This window comes from Eptatretus burgeri, chromosome 9, assembly GCF_056783735.1.
Source record: "Eptatretus burgeri isolate ZD-2024b chromosome 9, Ebu_testis_v1, whole genome shotgun sequence".
Taxonomy (NCBI): Eukaryota; Metazoa; Chordata; class Myxini; order Myxiniformes; family Myxinidae; genus Eptatretus; species Eptatretus burgeri.
The window spans coordinates 44,684,305-44,707,171 of record NC_140969.1 but is presented as its reverse complement, the minus strand read 5'-3'; the positions used below and the strand labels follow the sequence as shown (position 1 = coordinate 44,707,171).

General features: G+C 44.4%; 1 protein-coding gene across 5 annotated transcripts in view; it reads right to left on the bottom strand.

The window, feature by feature from the left end:
- LOC147020032 (plexin-B3-like) overlaps positions 1–22,867 on the bottom strand; it is a 147,726-nt gene that overhangs the window by 79,635 nt on the left and 45,224 nt on the right. For all 5 annotated transcript variants that reach the window (XM_085894979.1, XM_085894982.1, XM_085894977.1 and 2 more), the window contains exons 3-5: positions 20,944–21,126; positions 13,983–14,108; positions 3,196–3,296 (exon numbers count right to left, since the gene is read on the bottom strand). In XM_085894979.1, coding sequence (XP_085751105.1) covers positions 3,196–3,296; positions 13,983–14,108; positions 20,944–21,126 — 410 coding nt within the window. The remainder of the gene's footprint in view (positions 1–3,195; positions 3,297–13,982; positions 14,109–20,943; positions 21,127–22,867) is intronic.

Sequence of the window (22,867 nt, the reverse complement as noted above, 5' to 3'; positions counted from 1 at the left end):
CCCGTCGCAAAATCGACCTCCTTCTCCCGTCGCAAAATCGACCTCCTCCTCCCGTCGCAAAATCGACCTCCTCCTCCCGTCGCAAAATCGACCTCCTCTTCCCATCACAATATCGACCACCTCCAGTCACAAAATAGACCACCTCCTCCCGTCGCAAAATCGACGTCCTCCTCCTGTCACAAAATCGCCCACCTCCTCCCGTCGCAAAATCGACCTCCTTCTCCCGTCGCAAAATCGACGTCCTCCTCCAGTCACAAAATCGACGTCCTCCTCCTGTAACAAAATCAACATCCTCCTCCTGTCGCAAAATCAACCTCCTCCTCCCGTCGCAAAATCGACCACCTCCAGTCACAAAATCAACCTCCTCCTCCAGTCGCAAAATCGACGTCCTCCTCCTGTCGCAAAATCAACCTCCTCCTCCCGTCGCAAAATCAACCTCCTCCTCCAGTCACAAAATCAACCTCCTCCTCCAGTCGCAAAATCGACCTCCTCCTCCAGTCGCAAAATCAACCTCCTCCTCCAGTCGCAAAATCGACCACCTCCCGTCACAATATCGACCACCTCCAGTCACAATATCGACCACCTCCAGTCACAATATCGACCACCTCCAGTCACAATATCGACCACCTCCAGTCACAATATCGACCACCTCCAGTCACAATATCGACCACCTCCAGTCACAATATCGACCACCTCCTCCAATCACAAAATCGACCACTTCCTCCCAGTCACAAAATCAACCTCCTCCTCCAGTCACAAAATCGACCTCCTCCTCCAGTCGCAAAATCGACCACCTCCCGTCACAATATCGACCACCTCCAGTCACGATATCGACCACCTCCAGTTACGATATCGACCACCTCCAGTCACAATATCGACCACCTCCAGTCACAATATCGACCACCTCCAGTCACAATATCAACCACCTCCAGTCACAATATCGACCACCTCCAGTCACAATATCGACCACCTCCAGTCACAATATCGACCACCTCCAGTCACAATATCGACCACCTCCAGTCACAATATCGACCACCTCCAGTCACAAAATCGACCACCTCCTCCAGTCACAAAATCGACCACCTCCTCCCAGTCACAAAATCAACCTCCTCCTCCAGTCACAAAATCAACCTCCTCCTCCAGTCACAAAATCGACCACCTCCTCCCGTCGCAACATCGACTACCTACTGCCGCCGCAAAATCGACCTCCTCCTCCCGTCGCAAAATCGACCACCTCTTCCCATCGCAAAATCAACCTCCTCCTCCCGTCGCAAAATCGACCTCCTCCTGTCGCAAAATCGACCACCTCCTCCCGTTGCAAAATCAACCTCCTCCTCCCGTCGCAAAATCGACCTCCTCCTGTCGCAAAATCGACCACCTCCTCCCGTCGCAAAATCGACGTCCTCCTCCTGTAACAAAATCAACATCCTCCTCCTGTCGCAAAATCAACCTCCTCCTCCCGTCGCAAAATCGACCACCTCCTCCCGTCACAAAATCGACCACCTCCAGTCACAAAATCGACCACCTCCTCCAGTCACAAAATCAACCTCCTCCTCCAGTCGCAAAATCAACCTCCTCCTGTCGCAAAATCGACCACCTCCAGTCACAATATCGACCACCTCCAGTCACAATATCGACCACCTCCTCCCGTCGCAAAATCAACCTCCTCCTCCCGTCGCAAAATCGACCACCTCTTCCCATCGCAAAATCAACCTCCTCCTCCCGTCGCAAAATCGACCACCTCTTCCCATCGCAAAATCAACCTCCTCCTCCCGTCGCAAAATCGACCACCTCTTCCCATCGCAAAATCAACCACCTCCTCCCGTCGCAAAATCGACCACCTCCTCCCGTCGCAAAATCGACCACCTCCTCCCGTCGCAAAATCGACCTCCTCCTCCCGTCGCAAAATCAACCTCCTCCTCACGTCGCAAAATCGACCTCCTCCCGTCGCAAAATCGACGTCCTCCTCCTGTAACAAAATCAACATCCTCCTCCTGTCGCAAAATCAACCTCCTCCTCCTGTCGCAAAATCAACCTCCTCCTCCCATCGCAAAATCAACCTCCTCCTCCCGTCGCAAAATCGACCTCCTCCTGTCGCAAAATCGATCACTTCCTCCCGTCGCAACATCGACCACCTCCAGTCCTGTCCAGTCACAATAAGTCACCTCCTTCGACCACCTCCAGTCATCTCAACCTCCAGTCACAAAATCAACCTCTTCCTCCCTCAACCTGTCGCAAAATCGACCACCTCTTGTCGCAAAATCATCGCAAAATCGACCACCTCTTCCCATCGCAAAATCAACCTCCTCCTCCCGTCGCAAAATCGACCTCCTCCTGTCGTAAAATCAACCTCCTCCTCCCATCGCAAAATCTACCCGTCTTCCCATCGCAAAATCAACCTCCTCCTCCCGTCACAAAATCGACCTCCTCCTGTCGCAAAATCAACCTCCTCCTCCCATCGCAAAATCGACATCCTCCTCTTGTCACAAAATCAACCTCCTCCTCCCATCACAAAATCAACCACCTCCTCCCGTCGCAAAATCAACAACCTCCTCCCGTCGCAAAATCGACGTCCTCCTCCTGTAACAAAATCAACCTCCTCCTCCAGTTGCAAACTCAAGCGCCTTCTCCCATCGCAAACTTGATGGCCTCCTATTGCAAACTCGATCACATACTCCCTTCACTATTTATTTTCTTTCTCACTACAATCCTACATTTTATTTTTTCCTATAGTGTTAAAGGCTTATTGAGGAGCTTGTTACATATATTACACGAGCAGCAAGGACATTCGGAGATGATGGATAAATCAACACAGTATATTGGAATTGAATCTGGGATTGCCGTCATATCATGAACTCAGTGCACAATTGTTGAAAAACAAACAGGCAAACTTGAACATTCTAGATCTTTTCGGGAGACAGCTCATAATTTGCTGTTTCTGAATCCCTCCTTCCTACTGCTGTTCACAACAAGTTTAACAGCTCCAGTATGATTTGCTATCATGTTATATGTAAGTTACATTTTCAACAGCATGAGATATTACAATATATTATTAACTTTTGCAGCATGAGTTATTGATTGCACTTTTTAAGTCCATGATAAATCTGACAATAAAATCCACCAAGTAACCTTTTGAATGCATTTCAAGTTGCAAAGCTACTAATGTGGTTAACTACAATACTTATTATCTCGTACCTGCCCTGGAGCACACACCAACCACAGTGTGGGTCTCGAGACTCCAAGCAGTCCGTGCATGACTTCCAGCGATCACAAACAGAAATGGGAATTCGCACCACCTAATTGGACACAGGAAGGATGAGATGGATAAGAGCGGGTCCAGGCCATTGATTTTCAGAACAAAAAAATAAAATTCTCAGCTCAGTCGTTGCCCTCAATGATCACAATATTACCTCGAAGGCAAACAGGATGTGAAATTTCCATGCATTTTGTAAAAAGGTAAAAGTGATTGTATTAAAATGTGCACTTAAAGGAATGTGTTGGGTTGGAGTTGATGAATACAACCTGAACGGCACATTACAAAAAGCAAATGAGCACTAAATTGTATTTTGGTAACTTTGAACCATGTTTTGAATGAATGGGCGAAGCAACTGCGACAAGGAGTTATACAATGCGGGCATGCATTCTCTCGTTCAACGGTGGCAAATGTGCATTGATCATGATGACGACTGTATGGAAAAATATCCAGGTGTTCGGCAAGGATGCATGAATTTTCCATGCATGAGTCATAATTTAGTTTACGAGATATAAAAGAAGAGGCATAACGTTCATACTGACTCTCGTATTTTCTCTTGATGTTTTCATAAGCCGATTTGTCGTTTGAAGGCGAAAGATTATTGAGTATATGCTTCTAAAACCTGCTTTCTCCCATGACTGGTTGTTGTCCAGGTCAATCATGAGTCGGTTATTGATAACTTTTTGTGAAGATTTTATAAATATCGGAGAACATGCTAATTCAATGGTTTTTCTTGAGGTTCATCCAATCCCCATTTTTGTTGATTAGTTCCAGCTCAGAGGAATTATTTACAAGGTAGAGGGTTTTTTTTTTTCATCCTCCACATGCTTTATCAATAGTTCTACCAATCTACTGTGCAACTCCATATCTGACTGCATCTATGGGGTGTAACAAAAGGACTGGACCCATTTGAAAATGGTATAAATTTGTTGCGCAAGTTTACTATTTTCCCATTTCAGGTTGTGAGAGAAGCTCCGGAATTACACCCAGACATTTAAAATTGAGGATGGCGATGTGCACAATGAGCAGTTAGCATTTTGGTGAACGGACACTTATTTTAGCACAGTTTGAATTCAAGAAGCATTTTGAAGTCCACGATGCTTCATCAAGGAAAGCGATTCATAGATATGCATCAAAATTCCATTAAACACCCAATGTGAAGAGTTGAATGCAAACATGGAGGCCACAAACTGACTGAATACCAGAAAATGTGCAATGGATGTGACGAGCAATCAATGCAAACCCACGAAAGTCAGTCTGGCATTTGGTGCAACAGGCGGTACGAGTATGAGACATCTCCAAAAACATTGAAGGATAAACTGCCTGCTCATTCATATAAAATCCAGCTTCACTCATATAGTGTATAGCCTGAGCTCTCACCAGGGGGTAACGTACCCCTTCCCTGAACTTGGCGAGACTAACTTTTTTTTCGGAGCTCTATAATGTCCTCAAAACATTTATTAAACAAACTGAGCACTTTCACTGTTTTGGCTCCTTTTCAAAATGGCTGCCAGAGACCCCTCATTTAACCACTTTAGAGCTGCTACAGAAGTGTGGTTCCAAAACACACCACATTTTTGTGTTTAAAGCTATAAAATTACATTTAAAGTCGAAATAAAAACCAAAAACCAAGGCAAACATGTTTTGAGCATTTTAGGTCAATATGCATCGGAATTTCCACCATTTTTGCTCAATCTAAGATTACCCCCTCCTCCCCCCACCCAAGCAAAATCGACTAAAATGAACAAAATCCCATAACTTTGTCAGTTTTGACACTCAAAACAAGTATAGATAGTCTATTCATATCAGGTTTTGATGCATGAATTGATAATATAAACATATCTTGTGATTTCAAGGTCAAGGTCATGGTCACCTTGAAATCCAAGATGGCTGCCACAACAAAATTGCGAAAAAAAAGTGCCTACCTAAAATAACTTTGTATTTTCTGATTAACCAACTAGAAGTCTCACTGCTTCTCTTCTGTTGCAGGTATTTCACTGAGCATTCTGCAACACTGTATTGCATTTCGATGTGAGGATTCGATTCTCCAAGAGAGAATATCATATCACAGATGAGCAGATTCATGTGAAAAGAATTTCAAACTTTATTGAAGTCATGTGTCTCATCAGTGTGTTTCTGCTTTGTTTGCAGGTCCTCTTGAGGGAAACACTACATTGCTTTGAGGGGCATGCTGAACAACATTAGCATACTAACATCTCGTTAAGCAAAATGTCTTCATTACGGAAGGGTGTGTTTTTTCAACGGAAGGAACCATGGGAGGACTCACCCACAAAGAAGAAACGACGACGGGGCAAATGTTATCTCCATGTGGAAGGTATCAAACATGGAGAATTTGTGCCTTTTTCTGCAATGAAGGATGCACAGGGAGTTCTTAGCAAGCTTCAGTACATCGTCTGCAAATGACAGAACCTATTGATGTCCCACCTTCGAATGGCTTCCGTTTGCGAGCAAATAATTGATGACATATGTACCACTGACAGCTGTTATCGCAACTGCTAATCTTGTTTCACAATGAATCTGAATGGACGAAAGCATTCAGAAGATCATTCAGTAGCTTCTCAAAGATCTTGTGGATCCCCTGGAAAGGGAAGTAATGAACGAGCTCTCTTTGAAGCAGATTGTGTATTTTGCAATAAAGCGGGACATATTAATGGCAGAATGCAAGGAAGTTGATCTAAAGAGTCAAAAATAGTTTTTAAGAAGGATGGTGGTACTGCACAACAATTCAGGAAGTTGCAGAGGAGAAGGGAGACCATAAACTGCTCAGACTAATCTGTGGATTTGACTTGATTGTAAAGTTAGATCACACCCATCATGTCGAAAGAAGTATACATCAAAAGCAGAATACTGGAGAAGCACTAACCTTGAGAAGGCGGTGACACAATCTGGGATGGAAGCTTCCCACCAAGAAGCTCTGAATCATGTCGTAGGTGAAGAGTTGTTGTTATTGTTGGTTAACATAAAGTAATACCCCTCGAAACGTTAACTTTTATGGACATCGCACAGTTGGGCAAAACATCTTTTGCAAATCCTAACGATAGAGGAGATGTCAAGTTGAAACCAAAGCTCGAGAATTGTAAGGATTTTCTTAGCAAAGTCCAGTTCACGAGGGCAGAACTTGAAGGAAGTGCCCCATTCTACTTGATATTTAATAGTAACATATCTGTGGATGAAGCAATCAGAAAGGCATATGAGCTTGCAATGAAGGACTCGGTCAAGGAAGTAGCACAGTTATTACGTGGCGTATTACGTGGCGTAATTGTGAGAGCTTTTAAACATACATCTGAACTCCCATGGCCACCCTCTGTCAGTGATTTAGATGTGAATGATGCGGTTATCTCTGAACGACTCCAGCAGTTCCTTACTTTTATCATAGCCGATCAAGCAGTCACCAAATCAGATCGATCCAGTCACCCGGTGCTCTCCATAGGACATGATCTTTGTCGTGCAGTCATCAATGGTGAATGTAAACTGCCAAAACATGTCTTGAGATGCATAAATCTTCGACACTTGTACATGAGCCAGCAGCTGTTGATCATTGTGAGAGCAACAGCTTTGCCATGGTATTCAAAGCAGCATTGATGCTGCATTGGATCAAAAATCTTCTCTTCTGACAGGGCAAATCACCAAAGCCCCATACAATGGATTGTTCCATTCAGAGGGAGATAATTTCAACCTTGTATTATCTCCATATGATGAGCCACGAGATGGCAGGTACAGGTTGGGCTGAGCTCCTTAGTGACATCCATTTGTTTGGAAAAAGTACTCAGTGGGAAGAGCTACAGCAAAGCAATCTAGTGTCTTATGGGCGACTACTTCTTCAGGAGTACATGGAGCGTAATCCCGACACAAGCAGCAATGCAGAAGCTTAGAAGGAGCTCATCACAGTAACTAAGCCAGAAAATCTTGCGAAAGCTCTACAAGATGACTCTGTGTCTGGATACCTCAAGGACTATCTTGAGCTTCAGAAGCAAGTGCAGAATGGTGTTTTGAGTTTTGGGGAAAACTGGCATGCTCTGGATATCTTTCCTAGATGCCGCATGACTCGTTTTTATTCTGATCTATGCCATCAAGACCAATAGTTTCCCACTATTTCACAACATGATGGGGGAAATGGCAGATCTCTTTTTCCCCTTCGGTAGTCAGAAGTACATGTGCTTCCTTGCATGGTTTTACACCTTTCTCCTATTTGTGATAAGACATCCTGGTGGCAAGGAATTACTGAAGAAGGGAGCCATATCAGTAGCAAAATCTCTGATTCCAGGGAATCTGTGTGCTGTTGACAAGACAATAGAGGAGACATTAATAAAGTTTATAAAATCAAGAGGTGGTGCTGGTGGGGCAGGGATATCTGGTATCTTCCAGAACTCCGGCGCTTACCAGCACTGGATACATACTGCATCAGAGTATTCTAAGTTCTATGAAGCTACCTTAGAGATGGCTTGGATGGGAGGTAATGAGGACAACCCCAAACACAGAAAGCACAGAGAGCAAGGTGAGGCTGAAACTCGTCATACTGAAGAAGTTATTCAGTGAACAATGGATGCTATCAAAGGATGGATGAACCCATTCCACATGACAGACAAGGACAAGCTCTACTATATTTCCTCGGGTGCATTCGTTTTTCTTGAAGTTGAGAAGGACGTTCTGAGAGCAGATAAAGCTGGAAAGGCTGCAAAAGTGACTTTCCTTCGTGAGTGAATTCAAAAGCCTGTTGGCATTGAGCATAAAGATTTATTTGACAAGATTCCAAAGATGAAGCTCCAAACAATAGAAAACCCCCCAAAAAGCATGTTAAACTCTTAACAATGCAAGGGAACATTATCAAATACCAGGAACAAGGTGATGTTGGCTTTCAAGTGTTGGAAAAGTCTCAGTTGCTGGATCAACAAATCTCCCTTGAAGAGCTCATATCCTACTCAATCACTGTAATCCTTTATTTCCTCGGTACATCAGATGGCTTCCTATTCAAAACAAATAAATAAACTCTTGGACACTACCTTCGGATGATGAAACTTTCACTCGATTATATTACCTCACAACTCCAAGAAGATGGCAATGCTCTCTTACGTGCACTGACGGTTGTTCCACCAACATTCGAGTATATCAGACTGAAATTGCTGGATCAAATCAGCAACAAACGCCAAGTGATTTTCTCAACAGATTTTCTTAACAATGGAAAACGTTTCTGGTACACCTTGGAGTTCCTAAAAAGGTTGGTCTTACCACCAATTCCAAGGGGGGGGGGTATGTTAACCCCCTTTTGAGGTACCCTACATGTAGTCAAGTCCAGTGTAGTGTATTTTCAAAACCCAGTATTTATACAGGTAAAATTACAAACTTTGCAGTTTACAAATGTTTTTGAAACATGTAAATATGTTTATCTCAAAAGGTTGTGGATGGATTTAGACGAAATTTTGTGGCCAGGTTGGGTGTGCGACAAGTACAAGTTTATTAGATTTTGGTGAAGATCCGGATATGGATCTGAGAATTTTTTCAGTGATTCTTCACCATCGAGTTATGTGGCGAAAAACTATGTATAACACGATACCTCAAAAAGTTATGGACGGATTTGAACGAAATGTGGTGGACAGGTGGTTGGGTGTGTGACAAGGAAGCGTTGATTCGACTTTGGCGAAGATCCCAATCCGGATTCGAGATTTTAATTTTAATTATAAAGTGATTCTTCACCATTGAGAGATGGCGGCCAAAAACAAGATCCAGTAAAGCATGATATTTCGAAATGTTGTTGACGGATTCTGATGAAACTTGGTGGATGAGTTGGAGAGTTGACAAGAACAAGCCAATTAGATTTTTGTTAAAGTCCGGATGCATATTATACATGAAATGCCAACAAATTGGACGTTCGTTTTGTTTTTTGTTATATACTGTTCATGAAATGCCAACAAATTGGACTTTCATACTGGAGAGTTATTTGTAGACTTATTCAGCACACTTCATTATGTGATCTATGTTTGTACTAATACTTACATTTTCTTTCTTTGAAGCAGAAACCTCAGTGTGTTTGTGTGTGTTCACTTTAAATCTTTGGTGGTTCTCTTATATCTTCAAAATTCCTTTAGCCATGAAGTTTTTGTTGTATTTCATCTTTTTTTTTGATGAAAAATCTCATTCAGTTCACAGTTATAAACGTTTTCTTTAACTGTGACGCCTTGTTTTAATTCCCACACAATTGCTTTCTCACAAAATTTTGTGATTAAAGATGTAGGGATCTGCATTATTTGCTGAAAGCAAATGTGATGTGGCATTTTCGGTGCGATTTCCTGGAAAATTATGTATTAGTAAAGGAATGTTTATTACTCTTCCCTCCCCTCACTGATTTTCCCAACCCTCACCCATCTTTTTTCCTTTCTTCATATATTGTTGTCTCGCAAAAAATAAACAATCGGCAGCATATTATCATGATGAGCGCACAACAAGAGCAAAATCTAAATCGACATCTCTGCTTTCGTCTATTCATGACCATCGGCTTTAAATCTCAGTCTGCAAAGACTTGAGTGTCATATAGATAGATGCCTTCTAGTTTGAAGGTGATGTGTTGGCATAATTTATGGACATTATGTCAGTGTTGTGACATAAGGTCATTGTGCTTCTTTGGTTGATTTTAATATTCCTGGCTGCAAACTTACTGACTGGTCATCAGCAGGGCAGAAACAATGTGCTTGCATGGCAGACAACACTTGTTGCTGATGGGTCGTGCAGGAAGCGCTGTGATGGGACTCAATTTGATATAAAAAAAAAATATATATATATATATATGTACATATATGTATATAAATATATAAACATGTACACGTACATAGAAAGAAAAGATATAAATAAATAAATAAATATGTATATATTGTTATGGCTGTGGAAATTCGCAGAGCACCATATACAGTAGGTCCTTAGATCAGTTGTGCCGGTAAGTCTGTGTTCAGATAGATTTCCCCACCGTTGTTGAACGGGAAATTATTCGCGTGTAGGGCTGTGAATCTTCATTTAGCCGTTTTTCTTTTGCTATCGTTATTTTGGACCGACCGCTTCACCACCACCAACATCGCTCTCATCAACCGCTTCACAACAACCACCGCCACCACCAACACCTTCTCCACCACCACATTCACACAACCACCTTAACCGCAAGCGCCCAACCACACCACCCTCACGACCACCACACAATGCCAACCACGCCACCATTACAACAACCATGATCTCCTCAACCACCAAATACAACATCCACGCCGCCTCAACCACCAACCACAACAACCACGCCGCCTCAACCACCACCGCGTTTTCTACCTCGGCACACGGTTGCCAGAGGCCTGGCCTTCGTCGAGGGAAAGCAGGCGGCCCCGTTCCCCCCTCCCCCGAATGAACGGCGTCTCGTGGGGGATTTCACCCTGCGAGGGACAGAGACAAGAACAAAGACAACTACAGCGGCAGCGCGCGTCCCTAATTTGGTGGGAAAACGCTTCCTTCTGGAAGTTTCCCGCGTGTTCTGGAAGGAAGGGTGGGAGTTGAGAAGGGGCGGGGCATGGGTATAAAGCGGAAGAACGCGAGCGCGGAGAAGAAGAGTGGGAGAGTCGTGACCGCAGTTGCGGCAGTGGGCGCTCTTGGCGCCATTGTCGGAGAGTCTCGGGAGGTGGCAGAACGCGAGCGCTGAAGAGAAGGTCTGAGGTGTGTGTGTGTGTGTGTGTGTGTGTGTGTGTGTGTGTGTGTGTGTGTGTGTGTGTGTGTGTGTGTGTGTGTGTGTGTGTGTGTGGACGCTGAGGCTCGTGGCTCACTGGATCTCGCTAGCTGGATCGCTCTGGGCTCTCTGGATCGAAGGCACTTTGAGGGGGTCGGTGGTCATGGCGGAGTCACTCAGGATCGTGTGCGAGTCGCCTCTCTGGGTCGGATCGAGGAGGACTCGATTCGAGGATCCACCACCCGGTCACATTTTTTCCTTCCTTTCTTTATTTTCTTTTGGGCTTTTGTGTGTGTGTGTGTGTGTCTGTGGCGCCATGTCCTTAAGGCCTAAGTCACATTTGCTCTACGGCGAGGATTCGGCGGCCGTACGCCCTCTGAATTGACAGAAACGTGCGGCAGCCGCAGAGTTTCTGCGGTGGCCTCAGGGTGGCCCTACGCCATTTGGCTATATTTTACAGGTCGTAAGGTCGCCGTGGAATTATAACGCGGAGTTATAACTTCTTTTATTTCTACGTTCGCCGTAGCAATTCGACAAGCCGAAACAAAAAAAAACTGGTTAAAAAAGAACCCACTCGTTACCATCCGTCTGGCCGCACGTTCGCCTCAGGGCCCCCCAGCGGTCCCCCTGCGGTTGCCTTGCGTCTGCCTTGAAAATTCTATGGCAGCCGCAGGGACGCCCTAAGGTCACCGTGCGATATCAAATCAAAGACCGTACGGCACCCCCACGTTTTCGGTCTCCACAATTTATAAATACGCCGTGCGGCTCCCCGAAAAAAAAAAATTGACTGCTACATTGTGTGACCGTGGAAATACTGCGGCCGCCGTATAATTGCTAGTGGCCGTAGATTTTGGAGACCCCACGGCCGCCGTGACAAATGTGACTTTGGCCTAAGTAAACCTGCTTAAGTGACTATATAATAATAATAGAGAACGGCTGTAGGTCTTTTGATCCTCCTGTCCCCTACCCCCATTCCCCCATTGCATACTGTTTGTATATTGCTTCATTGCTTCCGTCGCATGCATAAATGAATGTGCCTGTCTCGATGTACCTGTTCGTGCGTCTTTTTCACCATTTGAGTTGCCATCGCTGCGTACGGAATATTGGCGGGCTTTTTAATAGCCGATAAAGTGATCGGGTCGGTCGATAAACCACCGCTCGGCAATCGCATACAAAACGAGCTGTACGTAAGTGGCTCGTTTTGTACCGACCTCCGCCGAGGTATAGATCCCCAGCATTCCTGTCTGCGCAAATAATTACGTATATGGACAATTCGGCGATTAACCCTGTAGTGCGTGGACAGGAGAGCTGGCAGGTCTATGGTGTGATTAAAAACACACCCGTAGCTGGGTTCTGGCATTTGATCCGGAAGGCTGCGACTGGATTGCCCGTCCGGTGGGCGTACGGCTGCGATTCGGCTAAAAGCGGCTGTCCGAACGGGCAGATATCTACTACAACAACACACACACACACACACACACACACACACACACACACACACACACACACACACACACACACACACACACACACACACACACACACACACACACACACACACACACACCAGCGGGGTATGCTTATACATTGTAAGCCCGTGCTTCCGCATTGCCTCGGGTCACTCGCCTGCATTTGTTTTTTTTTCATAAATTTTTTTCATTTTTTAAAAATTTGTTTATATTTTCATTAACAAACGCTTTCCAATGGTTTGGTGATTTTTTTTTCCCGGTGTATCGGTTTTGATGTCCATCAGCACGTGAAATTTCACCTTTCTACATCACCCGGAAGGAAATGAACTATAATATCAGTCAGTGGTTAGAATAAGCTTTATATTATACTAGTGGGGTGTGCTTACACATTGTGTAAGCAAAAGAACCGTGTTTCACCATTGTCTCAGGTCGCTCACCTGCATTTTCATTTATTTATTTATTTATATTTTAATTTACAGATGCTTCTGTGATTTTTTCCTTGTGTATCGGCTTTGTGTCGGCACACAAAATACTGTGCTTCTTCATTGTCTCGGGTCACTCACCTGCATTTTTTTCATTCATGGATGTTGTCCGGCAATTCTGTGATTTTTTTATTTTTTTATTCCAGTGTACTGGCTTTGATGTCCATCGGCACACAAAATTTCAGCTTTCTACGTCACCCGGAAGGCACCAATCTTTAATATCAGTCAGTCAGCCAGTGGTTAGAAAGAGCTTCATGTAATATTATATATATTTATATATATATATATATATATATATATATATATATATATATTTATATATATATATATATATATATATATATATATATATACATGCATGGGAGGAGTCTATTTATTGATGTAGTCCTAGCTACCTGTGTGTAATCGATTAGGTGAGAGCTAATTGTTTATTCCCTCCATTCACAGGTGATAGATGTGGGTGGGTCTTCATTTTTTTTTTCATTTTTATGTTGACTGTTTTGACGATTACACGTGGTACATGCTTGGGAGCCTCATTGGTATGCATTTCTGTGCTGTCGCTGATGATTCACCACAAGTGATGAAACTGGTCCAGCAGCTGAGGATGTGTGTAGCATTGGGATTCTCAAGTGTCTACTATTTGTGAATGTCTTTGCAGCTGTGGAGGAACTCTGGGAAGGGTTTGAAACAGCAAAGGGTTTACCTTGGGTAGTCTTTAATGGTTGCTTTATGCAGCTTCTTCAGCTCGAAGAGTTTGGTAAGAGTCAAATTTTTATATATATACATTTGTCCTTGTTTAATCTTTAGAGGGCTGGAGTATATTTTTGTGAGACAAGAATATATGAAGAAAGGGAAAGGGTGGGTGTAAGAGACTGGGCAAAATGTTTCTGGATTTTTCTGTATATGGGCCTTGACAATTTAATACTGTAACCTGATAAATGAGTATCCAGCAACATGAAAAATGGTCTGGTAACCCAGAAAAGTACAGTAATTTTGTACACCAGAGCATTAAGTCAGCACCATAACCTGGTTCATTGCCTGGGCACAATAACCTGGTGTTTACCCACCTGCGTTTCAGACATAGCGTAAAAATGTTCCCAAGACAAATCAAATATCATGTGCCTGGAGACAGCAGAGGACAGTCCATACACCATTACTCCATCATCTGAAATTTCATTTCCTTGCACATAAACCTGTTGGAGAGGGGAAACAGTTTTATTCAGAGGAGATGTGGGAATTGTGAAACATTCTGGCTAATATTATTGAGCAAAACGTTTAATGTAGCTTATGTTGCATCACTGACTGCAGTAAAAATTTTAGGACCAAATAACGACCAACACTTTTACAGAATCACAGCTGGTATCTCGCATCACATGATGAGTGTTGAGGTCAAAACATCAGAGACTGTGATTTTTGCCCAATCATTGTGGACAATGTCCAAGAAAAGTAGTTCTTAGTAGTTAAACTCTACCTGGACAAGAAACCAGGCCAGCACACTAATCAATTGTCATACCCTGCTATCCCTCACTTTAAAACAGCAAGTGTTAACTTCCTTTGACCACCCAGCCCAAAAAATGAATGCACAGATGAGCAACTAGTCCCATCTGATAACCTTGATAGTTATGTGGCTGCATTTACTTGACTAAAGGTTTTACTTCCATTTTAAAAATTTTTTTTAATTTTTTTACTGTATATGCAGTCCAGTCTTGAGGCAAACTAAAATGTGTAAAACTTTGAAAAATACTTCACTATACAAGTTGACACTACTGAACTTGTATGCAAGGAAGGCAAATCATACCTGGGATTTTATTCACCTGAGCACTATAACTATATACACTGCTATCAAAATTCTCATCTACATCCACTAATAAATCTGATTATTGTGATTCTGAAACTATATAATTCTATTTTGGTGGTGCAGACCGTGTATAGTGACAGTGCGTACAGAGGAGTCCTAACAACTAGAGGGAATTCGGGTGAAGGTGACAGCATAGAACTTCCTCTGACCTATTTCTCCATAGACACATCCAACCATGCCACAAATGTATCACAAATATTTTGGCTTCTTCCAATCACTTCGTGCAAAAGTATTCACCCCCCTCGAAAGTTTGCACATTTTGATTCCACCTCATATTATTTCATGTTGATTTCAAATCAAACTTAATATATAGTCTTCACAAACTACTCCAAAGTGATAAAACGAAAAAATGTGAACAAGTGAGATTAATAGAGAAAATCAGATGATTCTCATTTGCACAAGTATTCAAATCCTTTGCCTAATTAACCCCAAAATTACTTAAGGAGCAAATTATTTGTTCAAAAGGTTAAAAAATAAGTGTAAAAGGTTTCAGGCGTATGTTAATCAGTGGTTTAACTTAAAAATTAAGCTCCCCCACTTCTCTCAGGAGTTTTATGGTGCAACTCACTTGGTCAAGCAACAAGGCAAACATATGAAGACCAAGGAGCTTTCCAAAGAAGTCAGACATAAGGTGGTGGAGAAGCACCATTCAGGAGAGGGTTAGAAGAAGATTCCAAAGTCACTCATTATCCCCTTGGGCACGGTGAAATCCATCATTAAGAAATGGAACACATTTCATACCACCCCACCACAACTCAATGTCAGGTCAGGCCAGATTACATCTGTGACTTGCTACAGGTATCATGTAAACCTGTACGAACCTGTTCCATGGTCGGGTTGTCGGCCACTAAACCATCTCCCCCACCAGGTTTTTTTGGTGAGGAAGGTGTTTGGATATGGACACCCAGCAGGATGAAGAACAAAAGGCGGAGGAGCTCCTTGTGAGCCAACGGCCAACCATATCTAGTGCCCAAATGTGTCTGCGGACATCCTCCTGCTGTTGGGTTACTTCTTATAAGCAGGTTGGTGGCAGGATTTGCACTCCGGCCACCGTAAAACCCTTCATTCCGCAAAACACAAAAACGCACAGCAATCTGAAAACCCACTCCGTGGGAGTACCTCCTGTGCAGCTTCCCTTCGTAGGGCAGCTCACCAGAAGACGGGATTGGGGCAAAGCCTTCAGGACCCCCAATCTTTGATGATAGGAGGGAAACCACGGGGGAAACATTCCCGGGTCAGATTGCTGGAGAGTGTGTCGGAGTGGTGCGGAGGTGTCGTCCACCAGACTGCAGACTCCTTGGGTTAACCTGAAGTGGTCCCTTCGGGTGGGTGCCTCGAATGTCCTATCCCTAAGAGAGGATGATAACCTGTCTCTGTTATCATCTGAGTTCAAGCGTTTGGACATTGGTATTGCAGCACTCTCTGTGGTTTGGAGACTGGATTGCGGTGAGATCATGGTGGGTGGTTACACCTACTATTGGTCTGGTCACTCTGATGGTTACCAATCCCAAGGAGTTGCTGTAGCTGTGTCCAATAAGCTGACTCCAATGATAATTGAGGTAACACCGGTCAATGAGCGTATTATGAGACTAAGGATTCGTCACTCCTTAGGTGTCATTTCCCTGCTCTCTGTTTATGCTCCGACTGAGGCGAGTGATCTCACTGTGAAGGATGCATTCTACGCCACGCTCGAGTCTGTAGTTGATCAGTGCCCCAGACGAGATACACTTCTAGTCTTGGGGAATTTCAATGCATCGACTGGCACTGAAAGGGATGGTTATGAGACGTGTGTTGGTCCCCTTGGGTCAGGAACTATGAACCAGAAGAGCAGTAAGTTCCTTAACTTCGGAAGAAGTCATGGACTTAGCGTGGCCAGTTCATGGTTTCAGTGCCCACAACTCATCGCTGACTTGGTATTCCAACACTGGCGGTGTGGCAAAGGAGATTGACCATGTCCTCATTGATGGTCGCTGGAGGATAATCCAGAACTGCAAGGTCTACCGGAGTGCTCAATTCCTCAATACTGACCACAGGCTTGTTGTAGCAACTCTAAAGCTGCACCTTAAATCCAGGAGAATGGTACCATCCCAGCCACGGCTGGATGTTGGCAAGCTCAAGGATGACAGGGTAGCTGAGGAGTTTGTGAACAGGCTGAGTGGAGATTTGGGTGGTCTGGGTGCTTTGGGAGGTCCTGAAGAGTTGTGGAGTGCCTTCAAGACCACCATCCTTGATGTTGCCAGTGGATGTCTTGGAACTCATTGGAGGGCAAAGAAGAATTTTGTTCTCAAGGGACACTGGATACCATTCACCAGAGTCACAGGGCCAGGCTGAATGGCAGAGCTGAACTGTTCAGGGAGCTGATGCGTAAAACTGTACGTGCGCCAGTGGTGGACAAGGAGGCCTATGTGTGAGGAATCTGTGAGGGGGTAGAGCATCACCTGTGGTCAAGCGATTCTTGTCCTGCTTACAGGGGATTCGCACATTGCGTTCATCCAAGCCCATCACTCGGTGTACTGTAGTTAGAGCAGAGGGTGGTAGGCTCTTGACAGAGAAGTCCGAAGTGAAGGCCCGCTGGGCGGGTTACTTTGAGCGGTTGTACCAGGCTGATCCACCAGCTGTCGAGTTGGACATCAGGGGTGTTACAATCCCTGTTGCTGACCCTCCAATCAACTGTGGTCCATCTTCGCTTGTGGAAACAAAGGCTGCGATGAACAGGTTAAAATTGGGTAAAGCTCCAGGGATCTGTGGCATCCATGCTGAACTTCTCAAGGCTGGTGGAAATGCTGCACTCATGTTGTTGCATGCAGTTTTGTGCTCTGCTTGGAACACAGGCATCATCCCAACTGATTGGAAGAGGGGCCTTGTTGTCCCTCTCTGGAAAGGGAAGGGTGATCGCCAAGACTGCAACAACTACTGAGGGGTGACGCTGCTCTCAGTGCCAGGCAAGGTCTTTGCTCGGATAATTCTTGATAGGGTTCGCCACCATCTGCTTGAGCACCAGCGTCCAGAGCAGTCAGGCTTTACACCAATGAGGTCAACGATTGACCGTATCCTTGATCTTCAGGTCCTCACCAAACGCAGACGAGAGTTTCGGCAGGGGCTGCTTGCAGCCGATGTTGATCTCTGTAAAGCGTTCAATTCGGTGAATCGGGATGCACTCTGGAGGAGTCTTGGTCTTCATGGGGTGCCACCAAAACTGATCGATTTGATGTCTGAACTGTACTCTGGTACTGAGAGTTCTGTGAGATGTGGTGGTACCATCTCTGACTTATTTCCAGTTGTTACTGGAGTTCGTCAGGGGTGTGTACTGGCCCCCACACTTTTCAGCACTTGTATGGACTGGATTCTAGGGAGGATGGCGGAGAGATCAAGCTGCGGTGCATCGTTTGAGAATGTCAAGATCTCTGGCCTTGATTTCGCAGATAATGCAGTCATCTTTGCGGAGACTTTAGATATCCTTTTGAGAGCTCTTGAGGTGCTGAATGAGGAGCCTGAGCCACTGGGATTACGGGTTTCCTGGGTCAAAACTAAGATCTAGGCTTTCAATGACATCTTGGATGCCAATGTCCTGTCTGTGCCTGTTTGTGGTGAGGATGTTGAGGTCGTGGAGAGATTTACTTACCTTGGCAGTGACATTCATGTCTCTGCCGGCTGTGAGCCAGAGGTTAATAGACGTCTGGGTCGGGCCTGGGGAGTCATGGATTCACTGGATAATGGGGTGTGGCACTGCTGGTACCTGTGCGGGAGGACGAAAGTCCGAGTCTTCAGGTCCTTGGTGCATCCGGTCTCGCTCTATGGATGCGAGACTTGGACTCTGACCAAAGATCTGAAACAGAGACTTAATTCCTTTGGTACCAGGTCTCTTCGGAAAATCCTTGGCTATCGCTGGTCGGACTTTGTGTCCAACGAGCGGTTGCTAAGAGAGATTCAAATGAGATTTGTTACCTGCCTAGTCTGTGAGTGACAGCTGCGACTGTATGGACATGTGGCTCGTTTTCCTTACACTGATCCTGCTCAAAAGATTCTCTCAGCGAGGGAGTCTCGTGAGTGGAGGAGGCCAATGGGCCGACAACGTGCCTCGTCGTTGCAGCAGGTTGATTGGCATCTCAAGGAGATGGGGATGGACCAGGCATCTGCTTGGGGGATGGCCATACGGAGGCCCCTGTAGTACCGGCAAAAAGTGGACGCAGCAACGCGCTTCTCTGGCGCATGCTCCCATACCTGACCTGACCTGACCCAACTCTACCAAGATCAGGATGCCCATCCAAACTCAGGAGCCAGGTCAGCAGGAAACTAGTTCAGGATGTCACTGTCAATCAAACAATGACTTTGAAAGATCTACAAAGCTCTATGTCTGAGATGGGGGTCCGTGTTCATGAATCAACAATATCCTGTTCCCTTCACAAGGCTGGCCTCCATGGACAGGTGGCATGAAAGAAGCAATTACTGGGAAAGACTCATCTAAAAGCTCATATGGAGTTTGTGGAAAAAGCATCTCAGTAATACCTCAGGCATCTTGAGAAAAGTTTTGTGGTCAGAAGAGATAAAAATTGAACTTTTGGTCTAAATTCGAAGCGTTATATCGGGCGTAAGCCGAACACTGCACATCACCCAGTCAACACTGTCAAGCATGGTGGTGGCAGCATCATGTTACGGGTCTGTTTTTCATTAGCAGGGACTGGCAATCTTGTCAGGATAGAAGGGACAATGGACGGTGCAAAGTACAGGAGAATCCTTGATGAAAACTTGATTGATTCAGCCACGAATCTGAAACTCGGTAGGAGATTCACATTTCAGCAAGACAATGATCCGAAGCACAAAGCTAAAGCCACACTGGAGTGGCTGAATAAGAAGAAAATAAATGTTCTTGAGTGACCCGGTCAAAGTCCTGACGTGAACCCAATTGAACATTTACGGTAGAACTTGAAAATTGCAGTCCAACCACGATCCCCATCAAACTTGGCAGAACTGGAGCAATTTTAACGTGAAGAATGGGCAAAGATTTCACCATTTCACTGTGCAAAGCTGGTAGCGACCTACCCCAAAAAGACTCGGAGCAGTCATTGCTGCAAAAGGTGCTTCCACCAAGTACTAACTGAAGGGGATCAATACTTTTACAACCAGTGAATTTTGATTTGTACATGTTTTTTTTTACAGGCATTCCTGACATGTAACCTCCTTCAACGACAACAATGTTTAGTTTGATATCTTCAGTTATAAATAAAAAGTTTTACATAATTTGTTTCTTGTTTCTAGGTAATTCATAATTCATCTATATGTGGCAATATTGGTAGGGGGTGAATAGTTTTGCAGGCCATGGTACATGTGCATACTTTGATGGGGAAAGAGGAAAGGAGGACATAATCAATAATTTACCATATTTATTGTGCAACAAACACATTGCCGATTCGAAAACTCAATACTACCCAAAGCAGTAGCTGGAGAATGGGAGATTAGAGGTGGGGTGATGCCACAAAAACATTACAATAAGCTGAGATAGCTGCAACAGGTCGATGAAAGGAGACATTTTGATATAGATTTGCAAGATCAACATCACCTCTTGGACAGTGCATTAAATTGAATCCTAGTGTGATGGATCGAAGAGCAACAGGCTGTCCAAAGAGGAGAATCGTATGAAATTAAGCTGTTCATAATGGAGTAAAAAATGTTTCAGCAAATGAATAAAATAAATAACTTTGAGTAGATGAAGCCAACTTTGAAATGTGAGGATCTCCAGAAAGGTCACTGCAATTCAGTGACACCAAGCAAGAGCCACATATCAACGTATATCTAGGTCGGCATTTGGGTTGAGGACTCCAAACATCCTGAAAGCCTCAAAAGAAAACTGAAATAAAAAAAGTGAAATGAGAAATAATATCTGCAAAAGTCTGACCAGAGAACAAAGCAGTTACATTCTTCATTGCTTTATCTGAGGAGATGGTAAGAACAATGAACTCGGAGTGATTAAACCACACAATTCAGGAAGATCATTAAAATAAAATTCAAGAACTACATTTGTCTTTCAGATGTATTGACAAAGTAACAGATTAACAAGTCAGAATCAACACGGGATGTGGGATTTGCACCGGTGAATCCAGCATTATGTGACGTGAGCAATTGGGAACACAAAACGCAGCTCAACTGCAGATGCTTGTAGTTAGTGATTTTACCTTTGTGATGTGGCCATTTCTGTCTCCAAGGAAAGCTATAGTGAGATTGTCCTCTGTGAGAACAGCGATGGCAGTGATACGTCTTGGAAAGATGTGAGTCAGCACAGACGTGGCCAAGATAGGTTGTAAACCAGCAATGGGGTGAGGGAGATGATCAGCTCCACAGTCCAGGTCGGAATTAGGCTGGAAAAAGAAAATGATTTAAATAACGGAAGTCCAAATATCTCCAAAAAAATCCAATCAGTCCTAATAACAGAAGTGTAACCTCAAGACAACTTTCAAACTTGTCTCCCTCCTCTAAAAACTGGTGGTACCTTTTGAAGTTTATCTTTGGAGTATGCTCCCCCTCCATCCCTTCCCTCACTTCACATGGCACCACAGCTGATTGAGCACATGAGACGGCCGAATGCCTAAAATCTGTGTTTGCTTCCAAATCTTGCGTCCCAAACCCCTCACTCGCAGTACCCATCCTTCCCTGTCATACCCAACTGCTGCTGGACTCTGTGTCTTTTGCAACTGAGAGGGTGGAGAAGGTTCTGGCAACACTCGACTGATTCTGGAGCTGGACTGGACAGTATCAGCTCATGTGTTCTTAAAACCTGACCTGTTGCTCTTTCAGATCCTTTGTCTGGTCTTTTCACCCTGTCATTTACCCTAAGTCATCTTCCATCTGGTGGGAAATCAGCCAACATCACTGCATCACATAAACAAGGTGCAAAAACCAAGACATTTAACTGCAGGCTGATCAGCTTACTTCCAATCAGCATGGTCATGGGATCTATCATCGCAGTTGATATGAAATCCTTCGTATTCTCCAATAACCGCATCTCATATCAAAAATTTGGTTTCAGACCAAGTCACTCCACCCTGGACATGCTCCTTCTAATCACCTAGCAATGGATGGAGGCCCTCAATGTCAGACATGTGATTATGGCTGTTTCCGGACATATCTCGTGCTCTCGATACAGTCTGGCATCCTGCCCTACTCTCCAAACTCTGCCTTTAGCATCCAAGGCGAACTGCACACATAGCTTACTGACTTCCTCCACTCTCGTAGCCAAAATCACTCAAAGGAATCCTTTGATCTCCTCTCCCTGTCAAAGCTGGAGTACCACAAGACAATGTTCTGGCCCCAGGCTGATTCCTGATCTTCATCACTGATGTCTCTGAATCTATGGAAAATCTCCTTTATCTATTTGCTGTTGACACCACTTTCTGCCATGCCGTCTGTCATCCTTCAAACAAGCAAGCTGCAGCCTCTGACCTCTCTTCAGACTTTGAAAAAGAATCACAAGCTCGTCAAACACTTGGAATGTCAATCCTGCCAAATATCACACTCTATCTCACTCTGAAAGGACTGCCAAGCAAACCCTCCAATCTACTTTCTTAACAATACTCTTGAAGTTCAATCAAAACTCAAAATCAAAACTTCAATCCAAAGAAAGTTCTATCAAAACTTCAATCAAAACTTGAGGAAGTTCAAACTCCTGGGTCTTGCTCTTAGCCTTGATCAGTCTTGGGCAAACTACATTCAAAGTTGGCTTCTCATGCCAGCCACTGACTGGTCATCCTTCAACATACAAAGTCCTTCCTTGGCACACCTGAACTCTCCACCTTCAAGGCCTTCATTCGCAGCTTGATGGCATACCTCTCATCAACCCTGCAGCTTGATTGAGTTCTAAGGACTTTAAGATTATTGGAATCTTCCACGATGAAGCTGAGTCTATGGGCTTATCACTCTGCCATCGCAGACAGGACGATGATCTCTCTCGTGTAATCTCTCTCTCTCTCTCTCCTGTCTCTCTCGTCTGTCTTCTCCCACCTCCTTTCTGGTCCTGCACCCTCTGCTCTTTCCGTGCTTTGTTCCCCAAGGGTGTCTGCAGGGCTCACAGGGTCCACCATCAACCCCCTTCTGGTTCTGGTG